The 20,240-nt window shown below is 45.0% G+C and overlaps 1 protein-coding gene across 1 annotated transcript; it reads left to right on the top strand.

Annotated features, from left to right (window-relative positions):
* The first annotated feature begins 738 nt into the window (after nucleotides 1-738).
* Nucleotides 739-17,550, top strand: SUDS3 (SIN3A corepressor complex component SDS3). The gene is made up of 12 exons (XM_026684615.2): nucleotides 739-1,115; nucleotides 3,204-3,273; nucleotides 4,045-4,100; nucleotides 4,892-4,963; nucleotides 5,796-5,815; nucleotides 6,956-7,112; nucleotides 8,652-8,747; nucleotides 9,668-9,729; nucleotides 10,439-10,460; nucleotides 11,378-11,483; nucleotides 14,904-14,988; nucleotides 16,460-17,550. Exons 1-12 carry the CDS (start codon nucleotides 905-907, stop codon nucleotides 16,556-16,558), a joined length of 1,056 nt encoding a protein of 351 aa, XP_026540400.1. The 5' UTR covers nucleotides 739-904; the 3' UTR covers nucleotides 16,559-17,550.
* Nucleotides 17,551-20,240: the final 2,690 nt, after the last annotated feature.

Raw genomic sequence — 20,240 nt, 5'->3', positions numbered from 1 at the left:
AATTCTATTCTATTCTTTTAATTCTATTCTACATTCTATTCTATATTTACTCTATATTCTAGTGCATTGCATTGCATTCCATTCTACTTTAATTCTACTTTAATTCTATTCTATTTTAATTCTATTCTTTTAATTCTATTCCATTCCATTCTACTTTAATTTTATTCTACTTTAATTCTATTCTATTCTTTTAATTCTATTCTATTCTATTCTATATTTACTCTATTCTATATTCCATTCTACTCCATTCTACTTTAATTCTATTTTACTTTAATTCTATTCTACTTTAATTCTATTCTACTTTAATTCTATTCTATTCTTTCAATTGTATTCTATATTCTATTCTATATTTACTCTACTCTATATTCTATTCGCAGGGGTCTTCAAACTTGACCGCTTTAAGACTTGTGGACTTCAACTCCCAGAGTTCCCCCTCCAGTCATGTTAGCTCAGGAATTCTGGGAGTTGAAGTCCACAAGTCTTAAAGTTACCAAGGTTGGAGACCCCTGTAAATATTGCATTGCATTGCATTCTACTTTAATTCTATTCTATTATTCTATTCCATTCTACTTTAATTCTATTCTATTTTAATTCTACTTTAATTATGTTCTATTCTTTTAATTCTATTCCAGAATTAAAAGAACGAAAAAAAAGAAAGAAAGAAACGGAGGGAGGGAAGAAGGGACCCAGAGGAAGACCTCTAGTACCCCGTCCTGGAGGGCGAGGCCCCGCCCAGCCGTCTACAGAAAGAGCGACGGGCCAGACAAGGTGGAGGAACGCCCCGCGGTCCCGGAAGCAGCTGGCGCGCCTGCGCGGAGGAAGGAGCGCGCTTCTGTGGCCGCCCGCCTGAGGAGGGACCGGCGCTGAGGGGAGGGAGGAAGAGCCTCGTCCGGCTTCGCGGGCCATGAGCGCCGCCGCGCTGGTTTCCCCCGCGCTGCCCCCGGGGCCTCCGCTGCCGCCGCCGCCGCCGGCTTCCACGCTGCCCCCGGGGGCCGCCGCTGCTGTCGCTGCAGCCGCCGCCGCCGCCGCCGAGAGCTATGAGGAGGAGGAGCTGGAGAGCCCCGCCGAGGAGGAGGACGGCGAGCGCAGCGGACGCGCTCGGGACTCCGACGAGGGTGAGCCCGGCCGGTCCGTCTGGGGGAGGAGGAGGCGGGGGTGCGGATGGAGGGCCGGACTCCAACACCCATCACTCCCCGCCGACTATGGGGGACGGGAGGAGCTAGCTAGACCGTCGCTTCCTATGGTGTGGGGGGAGTGGGCTGGATTACCATACCCATTCCTTTGGCTGGGGCCTGACCCCAACGCCCATCATGCTCTGCCGACAACGGAGAATATATGGAGTGAACTCCAGCACCCATAATTCTCTCTCTGGGGGTCGTTGAACCACATTAACCATCACTTTGGAGGGAGGAGGCAAGTGCTGGACCCCAGCGCCCATCATGCTCTGCCATCAGTGGAAAAAGCAATGGGATGAACTGCAACTCCCATCACTTCCCCATCTGTGGTGGCTGGACTACAGCACCCATTGCTGGCTGTAGTATGTTTACAGGGGCCCAACCACAGCACCCATCGCTGTGCCCCTAGCTCAAGGGAGTGCAGGTGCCGGACTACAACACCCATCATCTGGCTTCCCCATGGACTTGGCTTGTCGGCAGGTCGCAAAAGGAGAGTCGTGTGATGCTGCAACCATCATAAATATGAGTCAGTTACGAAGCATACGGATGTAAATCGTGCGACCGTGGAGATGCTGCAACGGGCATAAGTGTGAAAAAAGTTCATAAGTCCCTTTTTTTCAGTGCCATTATAACGTCAAACGGTTATTAAATGAACTGTTGTAAGTCGAGGACTATCTATACCAGGGGTCTTCAAACTTGGCAAGTTTAAGACTTGTGGTCTTCAACTCCCAGAATTCCTGGGCTGACATGACCGGAGGAGGAATTCTGGGAGCTGAAGTCCAGAAGTCTTAAAGCTGTCAAGTTTGAAGACCCCTGCAGTAGATAGATAAAGAGAGGTAGAATAGGTAGAGAGAAAGAGAGATAGAATAAAGAGGGGGAGAGAGAGAGAAAGATAGGATGGATGGATGGATGGATAGATAGATAGATGATAGATAGATGATAGATAGATAGATAGATAGATAGATAGATAGATGATAGATAGATAGATAGATAGATAGATAGATAGATAGATAGATAGATAGATAGACAGACAGACAGACAGACAGACAGACAGACAGACAGACAGACAGACAGACAGACAAAGAGGTAGAATCGAGAGAAAGAGAGAATAGAGGGGGAGAGAGAAAAAGAATAGATAGAGGCAATAGATAAAGAGAGGTAGAATAGATAGAAAGAGAGAAATAGAATAGATCAAGGGTCTCCAAACTTAGCAAGTTTAAGACTTGTGGGCTTCAAGTCCCAGAATTCCTGAGCTAACATGACTGGAGGAGGAGGGATTCTGGGAGCTAAAGCCCACAAGTGAAGTCTTAAAAGCTGTCAAGTTTGAAGACCCCTGGAGTAGATAGATAGAGAAAGAGAAGTAGGATAGAGAGAAAGAGAGATCGATAGGATCGATAGAGGGGGAGAAAGATAGAATGGATGGATGGATGGATGGAATAGATAAAGAGAGGTAGAATAAATAAAGATAGAATAGATAAAGAGGTAGAATAGTTAGAAAGAGAGAAGATAGATAGACAGGCAGATCAAGGGTCTTCAAACTTGGCAAGTTTAAGACTTGTGGATTTCAACTCCCAGAATTCCTGAGCTAACATGACTGGAGGAGGAGGGATTCTGGGAGTTGAAGTCCACAAGTCTTAAAAGCTGTCAAGTTTGAAGACCCCTGATCTACACCTATTACTCTTCCCATATACATTGACTAAAGTGGCTGGACTACAATACCCTCCTTTTTCCTGCCGTGGATTTCTGGTATCCAACCACAGCACCAAACGCGGCAGTTGCTGCTTCTGGACCACAATGCCCATTACTCTCTCCCTACCATGGAGACTCTGGGTGGTGGACCACAATACCCATCCCTGCCACTTTTAAAAGTCACCCCTGCTGATCTAGAGCATCTCTAGAGCCACCGGGTTTTAAAAGGCCAGTTTTAAGCAGCTTTTGCCCTGCAGGGTCACCCTGGAGAAACTGACTTGAACAAAAAAAGATTTTTATTTGATTTTTTTCTGACATGATGCTGATCCTTTTGCTTAGATACGGAAGATGCCAGTGAAACTGATCTGGCAAAACACGATGAGGAAGATTACGTAGAAATGAAGGAACAGTGAGTATTGTGACACCTTGGTACTGTCTAGTCCCGGCCTTCTTAGCTCTCAAGACTCATTTTCTATGTATTCAAAATAGACTTTGATTAATATATTTATGTATATGTGTGTGTGTGTGTGTGTATGTATAAATATATGTATAAATATATAACCACGCACATACATGCACACACATATTCAAGGTACATATATTACTTTATTGACTAACCCATGGGCCATATCAAAGTGCAGATTTCCAAACACAAATTATTACTAAAATCCGATAAAAACCGTTTAAAATGGAATTGGAATAAAATACAATTAAAATGAAATTGGAATAAATGTACAATTTAAACTGAGATTGGAATAAAGTACAATAATTATACAAGATGGATAGATGGATGGACAGACTGATAGATGGATAGATAGGTATGTAGATATACATATACATATATGTGTGTGCATGTGTGTGTGGTTATATATCCATTTTTCTTTCGAGAGCATCAGAATTTCATTTTTTAATGTGTGCCAGTGTGTTCACAGAAAAAAAGTGATAATAACAATAATGTTTCAGTTGCTTTGGGATTGCACTATGGGTACCACCTTTTTGACTTTTCCTTTTGCCACAGTCATTCTATTTCTATTTGCTATTCTTTGTATTTTGTTATCTTCTCCAGTTCTTTCTCATCTATTCTTTCTCATCTATTATTATTATTAATTTTTTTTGTCCCCTATCCCACTGCCAGGTAACTGTGGGCAGCTTATGACATTAAAACCTGTTCTCTTTGCAGGATGTACCAGGATAAATTGGCATCACTAAAAAGGCAGCTGCAGCAACTACAGGAAGGTAAGGCTCCTAAATTGCCAACTACGATACCATTTAGTTTTGTGAGTTTGCCTACACTGGAATGGGAAAAGAAACTATGCTAACAAGAAGGTTTGTTAGTCCCCAACAGTTGATTCTGCAACTATTTAACTCATCCCACTTGCATATGCCCAACATCCGCCCAACAACTTTAACATCAATTCCCAATGGAAAGCCAAATGAGTATTGAACACTGAGACATAGGAAAATATGCAACTAGGGGTGACATGATAGCAGTGTTCCAATATTTGAGGGGCTGCCCCAAAGAAGAGGTCGACCTATACCCCAAAGTGCCTGAAGGCAGGACCAAGAAGCAATGGATGGAAACTAAGGAGAGAAGCAACCTTGAATTAAGGAGCAACTTCCTGACGTTGAGAACCATCAGTGGAACAACTTGTCTCCAGAAGTTGTGGGTGCTCCATCCCTGAAGGTTTTTGGAACAATGTAGGGTCTCCTGCTTAAGCAAGGGATTGGACTCCGAGGTCCCTGTTATTCTGTTAATTTCAGTACCTATTATCTCCAGCTAAGATGACCAGTGTCAAGTGGTAGAGGTAGGAGTTTATAATTCAGAACCCCAAGAGCGTGCAAATGTTTTTGGCAAACTATTCCTATAATTTCCTTCCTGAGTAAATCAATGACATTATTTCAAATCTGGCAGTGATTACCAGGTAACTGCGTCTATAGCAAGAAATTGAGAAAAGGGAGAAGGTGGTGGTTGTTTTTTGGGAGGTGTGTGGTTGCAATTTTCCATGCCGTGACTTCTTATTCCATAGGTACCTTACAAGAATATCAGAAAAGAATGAAGAAGCTGGATCAGCAATACAAAGAGAGGATTCGCAATGCAGGTGAGCAGGTTGGACTGAGGTGACAAATTCGTCCTAACGTGTAAAATTACCTAGGCAGAATTCTTACCTTACAAAGTGAGATATTCGCTCTGACACTACAGTTGAGCCCAACATTTCCATCGCTAAGCTATTATAACTAGTTATTCAATGTTTCCTTTTGGAATTAGCTGGAGCTATCACTAATCATCAGATTTATTTATAAAATCAAGAAACAGCCTGTTGTGAGCGTTGTGTTAGTTCTCACAATTAGCTCTCACAATTAGGTCCTATCTATATACTGGAAAATACAGCCCGAAATTCCATGTAACTTCCATCATTCTTGTTTTGAATCTCCTCAAGTGGCAAGATGGGCAGTATATAAATTTAATAAATAATGCTTTGCCAGACAGACGCCATAATGCTTGGATTGCTGTAACAACATATTCAATTTTTTTTTAATCTTTAGTTTTTAATGTGATTTTATATGTCTGTTTTTAATGTGTTTATATAAATCTATGGTGTTTTACATTTTACCTGCTTTGTTGTGCGCTGCCCAAAGGGACTTTTGATGAGATGGACAAGCTACATAAATATAAATCAAAATTGTATAAATGCAATATAAATGATGAATAAGCGTGCGTGCGTGCATGCATTTGTGTGTGGGTGAATTGTGTACTTTTGAGGGATTTCGTTCAGAAAGAAGTATATTCAAAGCCCACTTGCCATATTAGCGTTAAAGACAATATCCTCTTTTGTCATCCACAAACCTATCCCAGAACAACTCCAGTATTCTACTAAAATTAAACATGGTTGTATCTTCCCTCTAATAATTGTCATGTCTGTTTCCTTCCAGAGCTTTTTCTTCAGTTGGAAGTAAGTATATCTTACAAAAACTATTTTGTTAGGACTTCAGGATTATTTATGTTTGCTGCATTGGATTCCAGCCTAGACAGATTTGGAATAAATTCACTGAAATTTAAACAGAGTTGCTGTTAACTGATTTTAATGAATCTTGTACAAAAAAAAAAATGATTTAGTATACACTCAAGTACTTTTGGTGGGGTGAGTGGCTGGTAGTTTTGCCCAGGTACACATAAAAATAGACCCAATTTGTCTAGTGATTAAGGCACCAGGCCAATCACCAGGAGATGATGAGTTCTAGTCCTGACTTAGCCACGAAAGCCAGCTGGTGACTTTGGCCCAATAACCAGGAGACCATGAATTCTAGTCCCCACATTAGGCATGAAAGCTGGGTGGGTGGCTTTGAGCCAATCACCTGGAGACTGAGAGTTCTAGTCCCACCTTGGCCACGAGTTGGCCATGGCAAGTTGGCTGTGGCAAGTTGTCCCATTGCACTGCTCACTATAGTCGCCAACGACCAGCAGAGTAAAATCTGCAGGGACTCCTTTTTGTACCAAGTGGTGGGACCTGTAAAATCAAATCCCTAAAACCAATAATTGAGGCTTGCTTGCTGCATTTATTTAACAGTATGCACTGGAGGAATTCCTTCCCATCCTACCATCCTACATACAAAAAATTGCAGTTGTACATTTCAGAAAGGTGGGGAAATGATACAAGTCATACATAACATCTAGGTGATATAAGCAGAGATACTTGTAATTAGTAAGCCTCGGGTTAGTTCCTTGCTACTGTTACTGTCTCCAAGAAATAATCGTCGTCTTAAGAATTCCACCAGTTACATTGCCATAGAAATTTTATAAAAGCTTACTGAAAACCTGACACTTCAGGTTGCCCCAATTAACTCCATTCCTTCTGTGTTTTTATTTGGCAAACAAATAACAGACCATATTTATATATTTCCATTTAGACTGGCCATTCTCTTCCATCCATCAATCCACATTCACTCTGTGATCATTATTTTGGACCCAATTTATTAGAACCCCATCCAAGATGGGAGTCAGGCAGCCGCTTAATGAATTCACTAACGCAACAGCAACCTACGTTTCACCTTAACCTTAAAAGTGCTCTCCTTTCCTTTTGGGTGTGGATTAGACAGAGCAGGTGGAACGAAACTACATCAAAGAGAAAAAAGCAGCAGTGAAGGAGTTTGAAGATAAAAAAATCGAGCTGAAGGAGAGCTTGATTGCTGAATTGGAAGAGAAGAAGAAGATGATTGAGAGTGAGAAGCTCACCATGGAACTGACAGGAGGTAAAGCAGAGACTAAAACTTTTTCCAAACCGTTGAGACAAATCGCTTTGGATGCACTTGACTCAATACGTAGATTCAATGCAATGTTTACGAATGTGTTCTGACCCAGCTCCCCAAACATGACAAAACCTCTGACGTGAACTCAAAAGGTTCCTTTATTAGGAATTCTGGCAGCCCCGGTAAAAAAGTTTATCTCGAAGGCTAATAAACCTGTCCAGCTGGAGATGAATAGTTGTCTGCCACAACTATTCATCCCTGCCCCCTGCCTTTTATCCCCAGAGCTAGGGTGGGACTTCTCTAGCAGCAGTGGCTCTTCCGTCCCAAGGACCGGCCTATAGATTTCCACTGCTCTCCTCTCCTCTGCCTTCTGTGCATCAGGCACTGATCCCAGCTCCTCCTCCTTCCTCATCAGCCACCTCCAGACCTGGGGGCTGTTGACTCTCCATCTGAGAGCTGATGGAGGGCTCAGACTCCGTCTCTGTCTCTGTCTCTCTCTCTCTCTGCCAGCTCCCTTCCCTCTTCTTCTCCCTCAGAGCTCTCAGGTTGCCCTGATGCTGTCCCTGACTCTCACGCTGCCGCCACCGCCTCTTATTCGGCTGAAGGAGAGGCCGGCAGCTGACAGGCCATAACAGAAAGTCAGCCTGGTTTGGAGATTCAGTGAAATTGAATAACAGAGTTGGGATAACAGAGTTTGACTCTACATTCTATAGATGTGAAAAATATATCGGTGGGGGTGGAGTGGGGAGTAAAGAAATAGTTTTTGTTGTTGTTGTTGTTTGACACAAAAAACGACAGTGTACACAGCAAACAAGATAACTATGGTGGGTTTCGTATCACAAATCACTAGTCGAACCCTTCCCAAGCGTTTAGGACTGCGTGATGTATCGATGGATTATGCAAGCAGATCCCAGTAAGGTGGCCTTCTGCAGCTGACCAGTGGTGATCTTGTCAGCGCCAATTATTTTCAACTGCTTGCCTAGGTCTTTAGGCACAGCAGCACCCAGTGTGCCCAGTACCACTGGAACCACTTGCACTGCTTTATGCCAGAGTCTCTGCGGTTCAGTTCTCAAGTCCTGATATCTGGTGACTTTTTCAAGTTGTTTCTCATCGATTCTGCCGTCACCAGGTATGGCAATGTCGATGATCCACACTTTTTTCTTCTCCACAATCGCGATATCCGGGGTGTTGTGTTCCAAAACTTTGTCAGTCTGTATTTGGAAGTCCCACAGTAGTTTTGCATTATTATAATTAGTAGTAGTAGTAGTAGTAGTAACTAGTAGTAGTAGTAGTAAATCTTTAGTGAGATTCACAGCCTTTGGGGCTGGTTGGTAGCTCAACAGCTTGAGTCCTAACCAAGGACCTAGGAACTGTTCAGGTAGTGTCGGAGGACATAAGCTGTTCCAAGTAGGGTGGTTTTTGATAAAATCAGATGATGATGATGATGATGCCTCAGTACTCAGATGGGTTTGTTTTTTCCCCGCTGTGCCTTTAAAGAAATTTGTGGATCTCATAATCCAATTGGTTTGTTGCTCTCTTCAGATTCCATGGAAGTGAAACCGATTATGACCAGGAAATTGCGGAGGAGGCCAAATGATCCGGTGCCCATTCCTGACAAAAGGAGGAAACCAGCCCCAGATATCCTTTCTACCATGAAACCTTGCCCCGAAAACCAAGGCTGGCCAGCATAGGTAGTCCTTGACTTAACGACAATTCATTTAGCAGCTGTTCAAAGTCACAACTGAAAGTGAAACCAGTCTTAAAAGTTGCCAAGATTGATCACCCCTGCTTTATTTCTTACCTGATCACCCGTTTAAGTACTTTCCAAGCTATTTTTCCAGCACCAACTGATTTTTTTAGATGGCCTCGAATCAGGGAAACTGACCTCCTAGTGTTAAAGATCCTTCCCCTCTTTTCCCAAAAATCGGGATGTTCATTCATATTCAATCAACATTGGCTAAATCCAAACTCCAGCCCACCTCTCAGTATGACATGGGAAAATGAGAGGGCACCATTGGGTTGTTTTGGCAAGGCCCTAAGCCAGGGATCAGCAACCTGCGGTTCTGGAAGGCAGAAGGGAGAGGAGAGGAGAGCAGTGGAAATCTATGGGCCGGTCCTTGGGATGGAAGAGCCACCGCTGCTAGCGAAGCCCCGCCCCAGCTCTGGGGCTACAGTTGGGTTCTGTAGGAAGAGCTCTGTGGAGGCTGGTGGCTGTCAAAATCCCAGAGGTTGCAAAAGGAATTGAAGCAGGCTGGGTAATAGTTTAAGGCAGCGGTTGGCAACCTACGGCTCTTTCCATCCCTCTTCTGGGCTCCCTGTTGCCGGTCGGCTCCACAATTGATAGGGCTTTAGGTTCGGACAGGTAGGGGAAAAAAGACGCCGCGCTAGGAGGAGACTCTATGGTGGGGGAAACTGCCATCGGGTCTGTTTGGCTCCAGAATTGAATTGGGGGAGGGGCTTCTGGTTAGGACCTTTGTGGCTCTCTGAGTGTTTAAGGTTGCCGACCCCTGCCCTAAGCAGTTCCATGACTGTTTTGGATGACCCTTAATGTGGATTACCTCAGCTCAATTATCTCCTAACGGATGAGCAGATCATGGAAGATTTGAGGACTCTCAATAAGGTAAGTGCGGCTAGGAGAATAAGCAGGAGAAAAAAACAACAACCCTTTAGTTTTCTGTCTAACCACCCCAATTTTGTTTTCTCTGGATTTGTGCAAATAGCCTGTTTTTCCTTAGGAAGGACTCGTTTTACATGTGTCTTCTGAAGGCAGCTGTTCTTCCTTATTTTCTATATTATTCAGCGTTACAGCTGTCACATCCAACCATTGTAAAAAGTTAAAATGGTAGCATTGATGATGTTACTTAGTTGGGTGATGAAATGTCTGCAAGAAAACCACCAAACTTAGACAGCGCCAAGGACCCCACAGTCGTCCTCCTCTTTTCCTTCTCCATTCCACACTCCCCACTCCCTTCTAGCACTGATATTATTACCTAGTTGGGTAATGAAACAACCATCTGCAAGAAATCAACCAAGCTTAGAGAGCACCCAGGTCTCCACAGTTCAACCCCAAGCTGCAAATATTTTTTGTAGTTTAATAGTTTTGGGGATCTCTAGAAAGTGGGGTTCTAGGAATATTTTCCCTTCCCAGCTGATGTGGCCGGTAGCCACGCCACCCAAGGAAATGATGGGGTTTGGAATCCAGCACATCTAGATTGCAACCTCAGCTGGTCCCTCTTCGTACAACTGAAAACAGCTAAAAATGAATTTCTCAGATTTCTGGGTTGTATTTTTGTGACTGTAGCTTCAACAGTTTTCCTTTTCTTTTCCAGCTTAAATCGCCTAAAAGACCAGGTGAGTAATATGACCATGGGCATTGTTTTAATTTAATTGGCTTGGAACAGAAGGAAGAAGCTTCGTGCCCTTCTTGCCATACGGAAAACCCCAGATTCAACATCTGTCCACTGCCCCTTTGGTATATTAGAATAACTTTATTGTCACTTTAAACGTATACCAATTGGCATTCTTTAAAATGAAATGTCATTGCATACCAGCTCTCAAAGGGTCACCACCTCCAATATACAGTACAAAAGCATGACAAACATATCAATAAACAAGTAAGTAAAAATATGCCCATACCCACATATATGACACAGAAACAACACCACAGTCTAGTTTGGGGGTATAAATGCACATAGCGAGAAGAACTAATCTTGCGAGTTTACCAGACAGATGGAATTCTCACCCAAGAAGCTTCTTCAGCTCAGACTGTATGGTGGGGAATGAAAGGATTTATACTCCTTGCAGACAACTGGTCATTTGCATCCTTTTGGAGGGCTGTTGAAGCACTTGGAGGTTTTATCTGTGTCCACATCTATAGCTATACAATTTGGGATGAACACCCTTTGAACAGTGTGGCAGTAGGAATGGATTTCCAGGGGGGGAAATTGCAGACTACGGGAAACCCTTTGCACTACTCAGGTGATCCTGAGGACACAGATAACACCTCCCAAGTGGCCTCAACGGCCCTCTCAAAGGATGCAAATGACCAGCTGTCTGCAAGGAGCATAAATCCTTCCCTTCCTCACCGTCCAGTCAGAGCCGAAGAAGCTCCTTGGATGAGAAGCGAAACGTCTTTAAAAGAAAAAAAAACCAGAAAGTCCAGTTGCCTCCTGAAAAAGCATCTTTGGCACAACCATGTCCTGGATGACTGACAACCTCCGTAGACTTTTAAACTGATGCTTATCGCCTGGTCCTCTTTTCTGTCCCAGCTTCTCCTTCCTCGCCCGAGCATCTTCCAACGACGCCAGCAGAATCCCCCGCCCAACGATTTGAGGCACGGATAGAAGACGGAAAGCTTTACTACGATAAGCGATGGTAAGGGGCGTGTGTGGAATGAGGGCCTTTTTAAGAGCAAGGTTTAAGAACAACGTTTTTGCTCTGGTCAGAAGCTAAGTATGGAGAGAAGTAATGGCTGTTCGCGCTCAGTGGGGACTATCCTGTCTAGGTCAGCCTGGCAGAGGGATTCTGGGAATCGTAGTTCCAAAGTCTCCCCATAGAGCCAAACTCAGGAGGAAATGGAAATCAAGGTTGTGTTATGAACATTTTATACCACTAGGTGGCAGGAGACCATCAGAAATTGTCTCTGAAAAAAAATGGCTCCCTTCCCCCCCCCCCTTTTCCATATCTGCCATATCTTTAAAAAGATCCCATCTACAGCCCTCGTTTAATGACCGGTTACCCAAAGTAGGTAACCTCATTAGTGCTACTGGGCTGGCACCAATGATGGTATCTAGTCTGCAAGGACCCCACAGTCATTCTCCTCCTCCTCCTCTCCCTCCCCCCCCCACAAACCCCACTCCCTTCTAGCATTGATGATGTTACCTAGTTTGGGTAATGAAACATCTACAAGAAAGCCACCAACCTCATTGAACACTAAGGTTTCTTCCCTAACTACCTATCTACCTACTTTCTTTCCTTCCTTCCCTCCCTCCCTCCTTCCTTCTTTCTTCTCTTCTCCACAAACTTCACTCCCTTCTGGCATTGGTGTTCACTGGCTTGGGCTTTTCTGCATGTAATAGAATATTTGTTATATTTAGGCTAAACGTTTTGTTTAATTTCAGAACGTTTCTGGTTGTTTTCGTGCTCCTTTTACAGTTTTTCCTACGCTCAAGTTAGCCATCGCCTTTTACTGTGATAAATGTGTATTGTAATTTTTTTTTTTTAAAAAAAAAAATTAATTGCAATAGTTCGGCAAAAAGTTGATACTTTTAAAATAGCTCCCATGTGTAGGTGGACAATTTTGACGTGCAAATTAAAATTCCCCAGCTATCATATGTCTTTTAAACATGAATCTGCCGGCTGCTACAAAAATGCATTTCTTTCCCCCCACTTTTCTTGATAGGCAACATGTAAAAGGATCATTATCTCGAAAGAACAAAACGATTGTGGCTAGGAGTGGAATATCTAAAGCGCCTTAATGGTGTTTAGACTTATAAAAATAATGGCTTTCAGGCTGGAACCCAGAATCTGTGCAAAGAGTTAAGTGAAACCTGGTTTTTAGTGAAAATAATACCCTCATTTATGGAGTCAGGTGTGATAGACAGTACTTGCTTAGGACAATTGCGTGCGGGAGCGAAAAGACAACACTAATATCTACATAGGTAGTCCTCAATTGTGGTAAGCCACAATTGGGAAGAGAATTTCCATTGCTAAGCGCAGTTGGGTGTTATCGTAAATAAGTTGCTCCCAGAAATCAAAGCTGCTGGATTTGACACACTCATACATTCAAAACCCATGCCTAACATTTTAGATCATATCAGAAAGCATAAAAGGTTTTCCCTTGCTCTAATAAATCCCGTGGTCATTTCCATTATAATTGGCAGGTAGGGTAAAAAGCAATGATACTTCACTTTAAATGCCAGAAATTGGGAGAAGCGTAAAACAGGCCCCCCCTCTCTCTCTCCCTTCTCTCTCTCCCTCTCTCCCTCTCTCTCTCTCTCTCATTACCTCCCCTCTTCCCTCGGGCGTACGGTTGCAGGTTCTTCTATGTTTCTTGCAGGCAGGTGAAGTTTCCAATCAATACAAACAGCGGAGAGGAAATTTACACAAACCACAATGGAAGCAGCATTTTGAACGTGGTTGGGCAGGAGGCTGAGCTATTAAGAGCAATCAGGAACGGGGAGAGATTCTCTGTGCTTTACCTAGATACCCAAGTGGAGCAGCGTAAACAGGAAGCGCATGTCAAACAATCCAGGCTTGTGATTAGGGGATGCTTAATCTCTACCTGAAACGCTTAATCTCTCCTCCCCGCTGGGGAGAAGAAGATCTGGTAAAAAAATGATGCCTTGGAAGAAGATAATTTTATGGTCATTTTTATTTTTACTGCGAGCACACCGGCCTGCATTAAAAATGAAGTTCTGTTGCCTGCTCTCGAGAGAAGTGTATATCTACCCAAACACACATATAACACACATGCTATATGCATACATAAATATATATCTGCACCACACACACACACAAACACACACACACACACACACACATTGTACATAGCAGAAAGGGTGGAACAGCAGGGAGGGAGTGTTCTGACCCAGGGTTCTCAAAATCATGAAGCCGACTCCTTGTCCCGAGAAAACCCCTTATATTTAGGTTAAAGTGAATTCCTCTCCAGCAAAGTCCCGGCCAACGGTCTTTCATGAGATTTCACAACTACAGACCTTTATCAGGCTTGGAGAGTTGCCAGGCTGATAGCTTCCAAATATCACGCTGTCGCAGAAATTACTTGGCAAGAAGTCAGGAACAGATCCTCACCCTCATGAATTGAACTTATTGTCTCCTGCAAAACCCCACTCCCCTTTCGCTCCTCTTTATTCCCTATGGGAGGGGCCATTCACTGTCCACCTGAGCCTTTACTCCCAAGTCGACCCTTGTTCCTTAGCTGTTCCCTTCTCCTGGCAGCTCTGTGCATGCGCACACTGGGAACAGGCTCCAGCTGTTCTTCTGCCCCACTGATCTCCAACTCTGAAGGCAGCTGATAACTGTTGGCCCCATCTCTGCCTCCGATGCAGAGCCCTCGCCAGTGCCTTCCCCAGACTCCAGGACTGGCACATGTTCCTCCCCAACCTCCTCATTGCCTGAGCCTGCCGCCAACTCCGCTGGCCACTGGCGGGCCACAATGGAGACCCACGGGTTGTAGAACATGAAGGAAGGAAGTAGAGAGGTAGATTTCTCCTTTTCCAAAGGCCAAGATGGCTGTGAATAAAACAAGGGAAACGAGAAGAGGCTTTCGCATCGAAGTAAGAAACTGATCAGAAAGAAAGGTTACAGGAATATAGAATTTCCATTGAGAGTTCTGGCTTGCATGCTAAGGATAACCGCCAAGCAATTGTCGCTTTATTTCAGGTCGAATTTCTTTTAAATGTGCATGGCTGGAGTTCAGGTAGTCCTTGATTTACAACAGTTTAGTGACCATTCAAAGTTACAAAGGTGCTGGGGAAAAAAGGGACACAGATATGCAATTGAAGGAGAAACGGAGGCCACGTGTTCACACAATATCCCGAGTCAGGTCAAGAGGTACCTAGCAGATGTATTCACACGGTGAGCGCAACTCAGTTCAAATTAAATTTGATTCAGTGTATGTATAAGTGTGTAGTTCGGAAACCAATCCTCCTGTTAAGATTTTAGGTTTTGTATTCTATGTTTTGTATTGTACTCCCATGTCCCCCCTTTTTTTAAAACTGAAATCTGATATGAACGTGCCCTACGATAAATCAGTACACATTTTTCTTTTTCCAGGTATCACAAGAGCCAGGCTATTTATCTGGAATCGAAAGAGAACACTAAAATCAGCTGTGTGATCAGCTCGGTGGGAGCCAACGAGGTAAGACAATGTCTCCTTTTGGTCCAGGGGCTCCAGAGTTGCAGCCTTCCCCATAACTTTGGCGTGTGATAAACTGTATTGTTCTTGCTTCAGTTGCATGGCAACCATCCTCTGAAGAGCTTCGGGGAAGGATCCTTCAGAGCAGGAAGGGAGATTTTCATCGAGCAATTATTTCTTTGGATTAACACTACTGATCTTAACCACCACGCTCCTTTTGAAACTTAATCAGAACTCTCGTCTAGCTTTTCTGGCGGTGGCTCAGAAACAGAGACCCTTACTGCTCCAATGCTTTTAAATCCGTGCGCTCCTTTGACTCTTTCCTGCCCTTAGATGGGTTGCTAAAGTGGAGCGTGGTTGGTTTCTAGCTGGATAATGATGGGCTTTTCAGTTGAAAGCTATCATCTTTCCTGCTTCTGTAGAAGAGCAGGCAGAGATGGAGGGCGGAGTTAAGCATGTCATTAGCTTGGAATCCTTTTGTTGCCACAAATGGTCCAAGTCTAAATTACTCTTGAATTCTGTTGATTCTTATCTAGCGCCAGTTTAGTGCTGAACTTTAGTTGACTAGATTCTTGTGTCGAACAATACATCTTCTGAACTGCAACTTAATGAGTGACAGCAGTCTTCCGGTACTCTGGGGGCTGTCATAGAGAAGAGAGGATTGACTTCTTCTCCAAACTACCTGAGGGCAGGTCAAGAAGTAATAGGTGGAAGATCATTAAAGAAAGATCCAACCTGGAACTAGGGAGAAATTTTCTGACAGTGAGAACAAACAGTGGGACGGCTTGCCTCATCAGCGGAGATTTTCAAGAAGAGACTGGACAGCCCTTTGTCCAGAGTAGCAATAAGCACTTAGACTTATATACCGCTTCCCAGTGCTTTATAGCCCTCTCTAAGCAGTTTACAGATTCAGCCTCTTGCCCCCAACAATCTGGGTCCTCATTTTACCCACCTTGGAAGGATGGAAGGCTGAGTCAACCTTGAGCCAAGGAGAATCGAACTGCTGGCAGTGGGCAGAGTTAGCCTGCAGTTGCAATAGCATTTAGCATTTAGACTTATATACTCCTTTGCAGCCCTCTCTAAGTGGTTTACAGAGTCAGCCTGTTGCCCCCAACGATCTGGGTCCTCATTTTACTGTCCTTGGAGGGGCGGAAGGCTGGGTCAATCTTGAGCCTGGTGAGAATCGAACTGCCAAATTGCAGGCAGCAGAAGTAGCCTCTAACCACTGCGCCACCACGGCTGCTATAGGGTCTCCTACTTGAGCAGGGGGGTTGGACTAGAAGACCTCCGAGGTCCCTTCCAATCCTACTGTTGTAGTTTAACCAAGGTGGGTGGAATTGCAGGTAGAATCCACGTGACCTTCCAGCTTCTATAATGTTGTATCCAACACCAGTCCAGTTCTAAAACTGCTCCATAACAGAAAGAATTCTCTCCAGCGTCACAATTTCTCTCTCTGTGTCCCAACCCTTGACAGATCTGGGTGAGGAAAACCAGCGACAGCACAAAAATGAGGATCTACCTTGGGCAGCTCCAGCGGGGCGCTTTTGTCATCCGACGGCGATCCGCAGCTTGACTGTCGTCTTCCTCCCACCCCACCCCGGCAAACCCTCGTATTAAGGACAACCGGCCGTCTGCGAGATGTGTGCTTGTGCCCCGTAGGTGTGATTAGGCCAGAAACAAAACCATCACCCTTCCCTTCCTTTGGAAGTGTTGTCTACAACCAGCTGCGTTTCCCCCTGTGTTTCTCTCGCGGAACGCCCCGCCACCCGGACCGACGGTTCCGCTTTCACTGGAAAGCGGGAGACTGCCAGGGTTTTTTCGTCTTCCCGTTATTTCAACCTGTTCTTAATGGTGTTCCGGTGGCGGAAGGCCGACGACACGGGCAGCCTGGAGGAAGCTCCGCCAACCCTCCTCCAGCGAGGCCAAACGTCACTGGAGGAGAAAGCGACAGCGTTGGGACGCGTTTTTAAAAAAGGGACGGCGTTTGAACATGCCCAGGAAGTGGTTTGGAAACTCTCAGAACCCGCCCTGGATTTCGCGTTATTTATACGGAAAGGAGTTTTCGCGGTTTTTCTTGATTTATGGCCCAAGCTAGGTTCAGAGCTTGGTGTGGTTTTTTTTTTCCATTTTTGGTTTTGCAGGCAAAGATGGACAAACACAGGGGGGGGGTGGATTTCTCTTCTTTCTGGGTCCCCCCCCCTCTGCTGATCCCCCTTCCCTGCTCAAAGCAGCACTGAGACCACCAGGAAGGCTGAGGAGGGTGTTTGTGAAGCTGACCGTGTCAGCAAAGGTACCACGTTTGTGGGAGTACCTTCACCTCCTTCAGGCTGGCCTTCTCCAAAGCCAGAAAGAAAAACTTTGGTTGCATCGTTGGAGGGGGGCCTTGGCTTTGTGCATGCAAGTTGATTCCTTCTGTGACTTTCTCCCTTTCTCCCCCCACACCTTTCCCCGAATGTAAATACTAAGAGAGTAGAGCTCGGATCCAGACTGAAAGCCCAGGCTGCGTTTCCCAGCATTGTACCATTTTTATGACACGTTGCTCCCCAAATATTTTTTAATCTCTCCGGTGTTGTGTGTGTCGCGTTGGCTTTATTTCTCCTGGCTTCACCAACGCTGCCCAGGTTGTGTGGCTTCACTTTCTGGCTCCCACCATCGACCTTCTCTGAAGAGTCAAGGTCTCTTACTTATTCCAGATCGCTCCACAGACGGTGAAGGGTGGAACGAATCGAGAAATTGGGTTTGAAAATAAACACGGAATCATCCATCACAGTTAAACCAAGATTATGCACCCCATGGGCGTATACGCCAAGATTACACATTCCAGAAATACAGTGAGAAAGGGTCATAGTCATAGCAGGCTGTATCCTCAGGGTTGGGTGGAATATCTGAGTCTTCACGGAGATCCTGGCAATGGGCCCAAAGTCCATCAGCTGATTTTCATGCCTAAGAACTCAGGACTAGAACTCCCAGTCTCCTGGTGATAGGCCAAAGTCACCCAGTTGGTTTTCATGCCTCAGGCAGGTCTAGAACTTGCAGTGTCTTGGTTGACTGGCCCAGTTGCCCAGCTGGCTTTCATGCCTAAAGTGAGACTAGAACTCCCAGTCTCCTGGAGATTGGCCAAAGTCAACCAGTGGCTTTCTTGCCTTAGGTAGGACTAGAACTCACGGTCTCTTGTTGATTGGCCCAGTTGCCCAGCTGGCTTTCATGCCTAAGATAGAACTCACAGTCTCCTAGGGATTGGTCCAAAGTCACCCAGTCAGCTAGACTAGAAGTCAATCTGGTGATTGGTCCACAGTTCCCAAGACAGCTTTCACGCCCAGGACAGGACTAGAACTCGCCATCTCCTGGGGATTGCTCCAAAGTCACCCAGCCAGCTTTCACACCCAAGGCCTAGAACTCACCATCTCCTGGTTTCTAAAGCAGCATCTTACTGGCTCTCAAGTAAACCTATAGTGAGCCTTGTGCAAAAATATTGCGTGCCCTACTCAGCGTCAAGAATTGTTTTTCCAAGGATTGGCTTCTTAAAAGAGTATCTCTCAAGCCTGCTTTTTCCAGCCTGGATGCACTCCACGGTGTAGCCCAGTTGACTTGTTGGGAGTCTCAAGACGCTGTTGTCCACATTTCCGAGGACGTATATGTAAGCCATTCCTTGCCCACCTTTCCCCAACTGTTGTCTTCCAGGTGTGTGAATTCACAAGCAGAGTAGACCTTGATGGAGGATAGTAGGCATTGAGCTCAACACATCTGAAAAGCAACCAGCCAATGGACCTCTTCCCATACCCCACCTCCCTTTGCAGCTGTGCTGCAGAATCAGGATGCCAGAGAGCCAGGTTGATTCTATCACCTTTGCTGAGAGAGCAGCTAAACTCCAGATCTGGCAGCTTTTAAAAGATCTGTGGGTTTCAACTCACGCTTCTCGTTGCCTACGTTGTCCTCTAATGACCCTGTAATCCCTTGCGGGATGGAGTCGGGGCAACTGAATAGAGCAGAGTCTTTACTGGCCAGATGCCCTTCCTGTCACCAAGGCAGAGTTTTCCCCAGTTAGATATATTCTCATTGTGCCCGGAGAGAAATATCTGCCTTTCCCTAGGATCGAACCCACAGCCTCCTGATTGTGAAGCGAGAGTTCCACCACTAGGGCCACCACGCGCCACTCATGCTTCTCATTGCCTACGCTTGCCTGCCGATTCCACACACCTGGAGTTGCCGCCTTTGAAAAGCACTGAACAAAGTGGTTTCACCCAAACAGTTACCGATAAAATGCTTGTGTTTCCTTTTTCTGCCTCCTGCTCCTCCCCTTTTGCTTCAAGTTCTATTTTTTTTTTTTTAAAAGACCGTAAACTCAAGGCAGGGTTGCTCACCCTTGTAAAAAATGTTTTGGGATCCTTTTTTCCCTCCTTTTCCATCCCCTGGCTGACCCCCCACCCCACCCCCAAGAGTTAAGTCTTACAAGCCAACCTGGCTCATTAGATCTAATCAGAGGTTAATCTGTTCAAGTTAATCTCTAATTAAAAGGTTGCTTTAGCGTAACCTCATCAGTATAACGGGGTAGATGCACGCAGGGGAAGAATCATGCTTTACATACGTAATGGGGAAGGCCTCCATTTTGTGCAAATTTACTCGGAGGGCCTTTGCTTCCAGAGGTGCGTGAAGGAGAAATGGAGGCTATGTGTGTTCACACAATATGCTGAGTCAGGTAAAGAGATAACCTAGCAGGTGTCTTCATTGCTGTTATGACCAAGGCTTCCTAAGACACCAACAAAACACATAAAATCCAAAGCCCTTTTATTTTAGTTCTATGGCTGTGAATTATTGTCATTCACAGCCCAGAATGAGTTTCAACCAGTTATAAATAGTCCCAGGAATGTCTGCCAAAGTTCTTGGGAAGAATGCTGATAAGAACGCACCTTTATCTTTCTTGAAGTGCTGCCAACGACTAAAGTCCCAATGAGTCTTTTAAAACCAAACAGCACAAATTCACCACGGAGCTTTCAGAGTCCAAACTGATCGGAATGAATGACGTTGCTTTCTGCAAAGGTTTTCCTAGCTTTGCACTTTGTCTTATGGGAGGGCCAATCACCTCCAAGCCTTACTCCCGAGTCTCCCCTTTTGTCTTAACTGCTCTTGCCTTCTGGCAGCTCTGAGCATGCGCGCACTGGGAACAGGCTCCCGTTATTCCTCTGCCTCCCTGATGTCAGAGTCTGGAGGCTCCGGAGTCAGCACATAACTCCCAGATGGCTCTGGCCCCAACTCTG

This window comes from Notechis scutatus, chromosome 13 (assembly GCF_049901735.1).
Source record: "Notechis scutatus isolate UNSWTSFEM ecotype Mainland chromosome 13, rNotScu1.2, whole genome shotgun sequence".
NCBI classification, from domain to species: domain Eukaryota; kingdom Metazoa; phylum Chordata; class Lepidosauria; order Squamata; family Elapidae; genus Notechis; species Notechis scutatus.
This window is presented reverse-complemented; position numbering and strand designations above follow the sequence as displayed.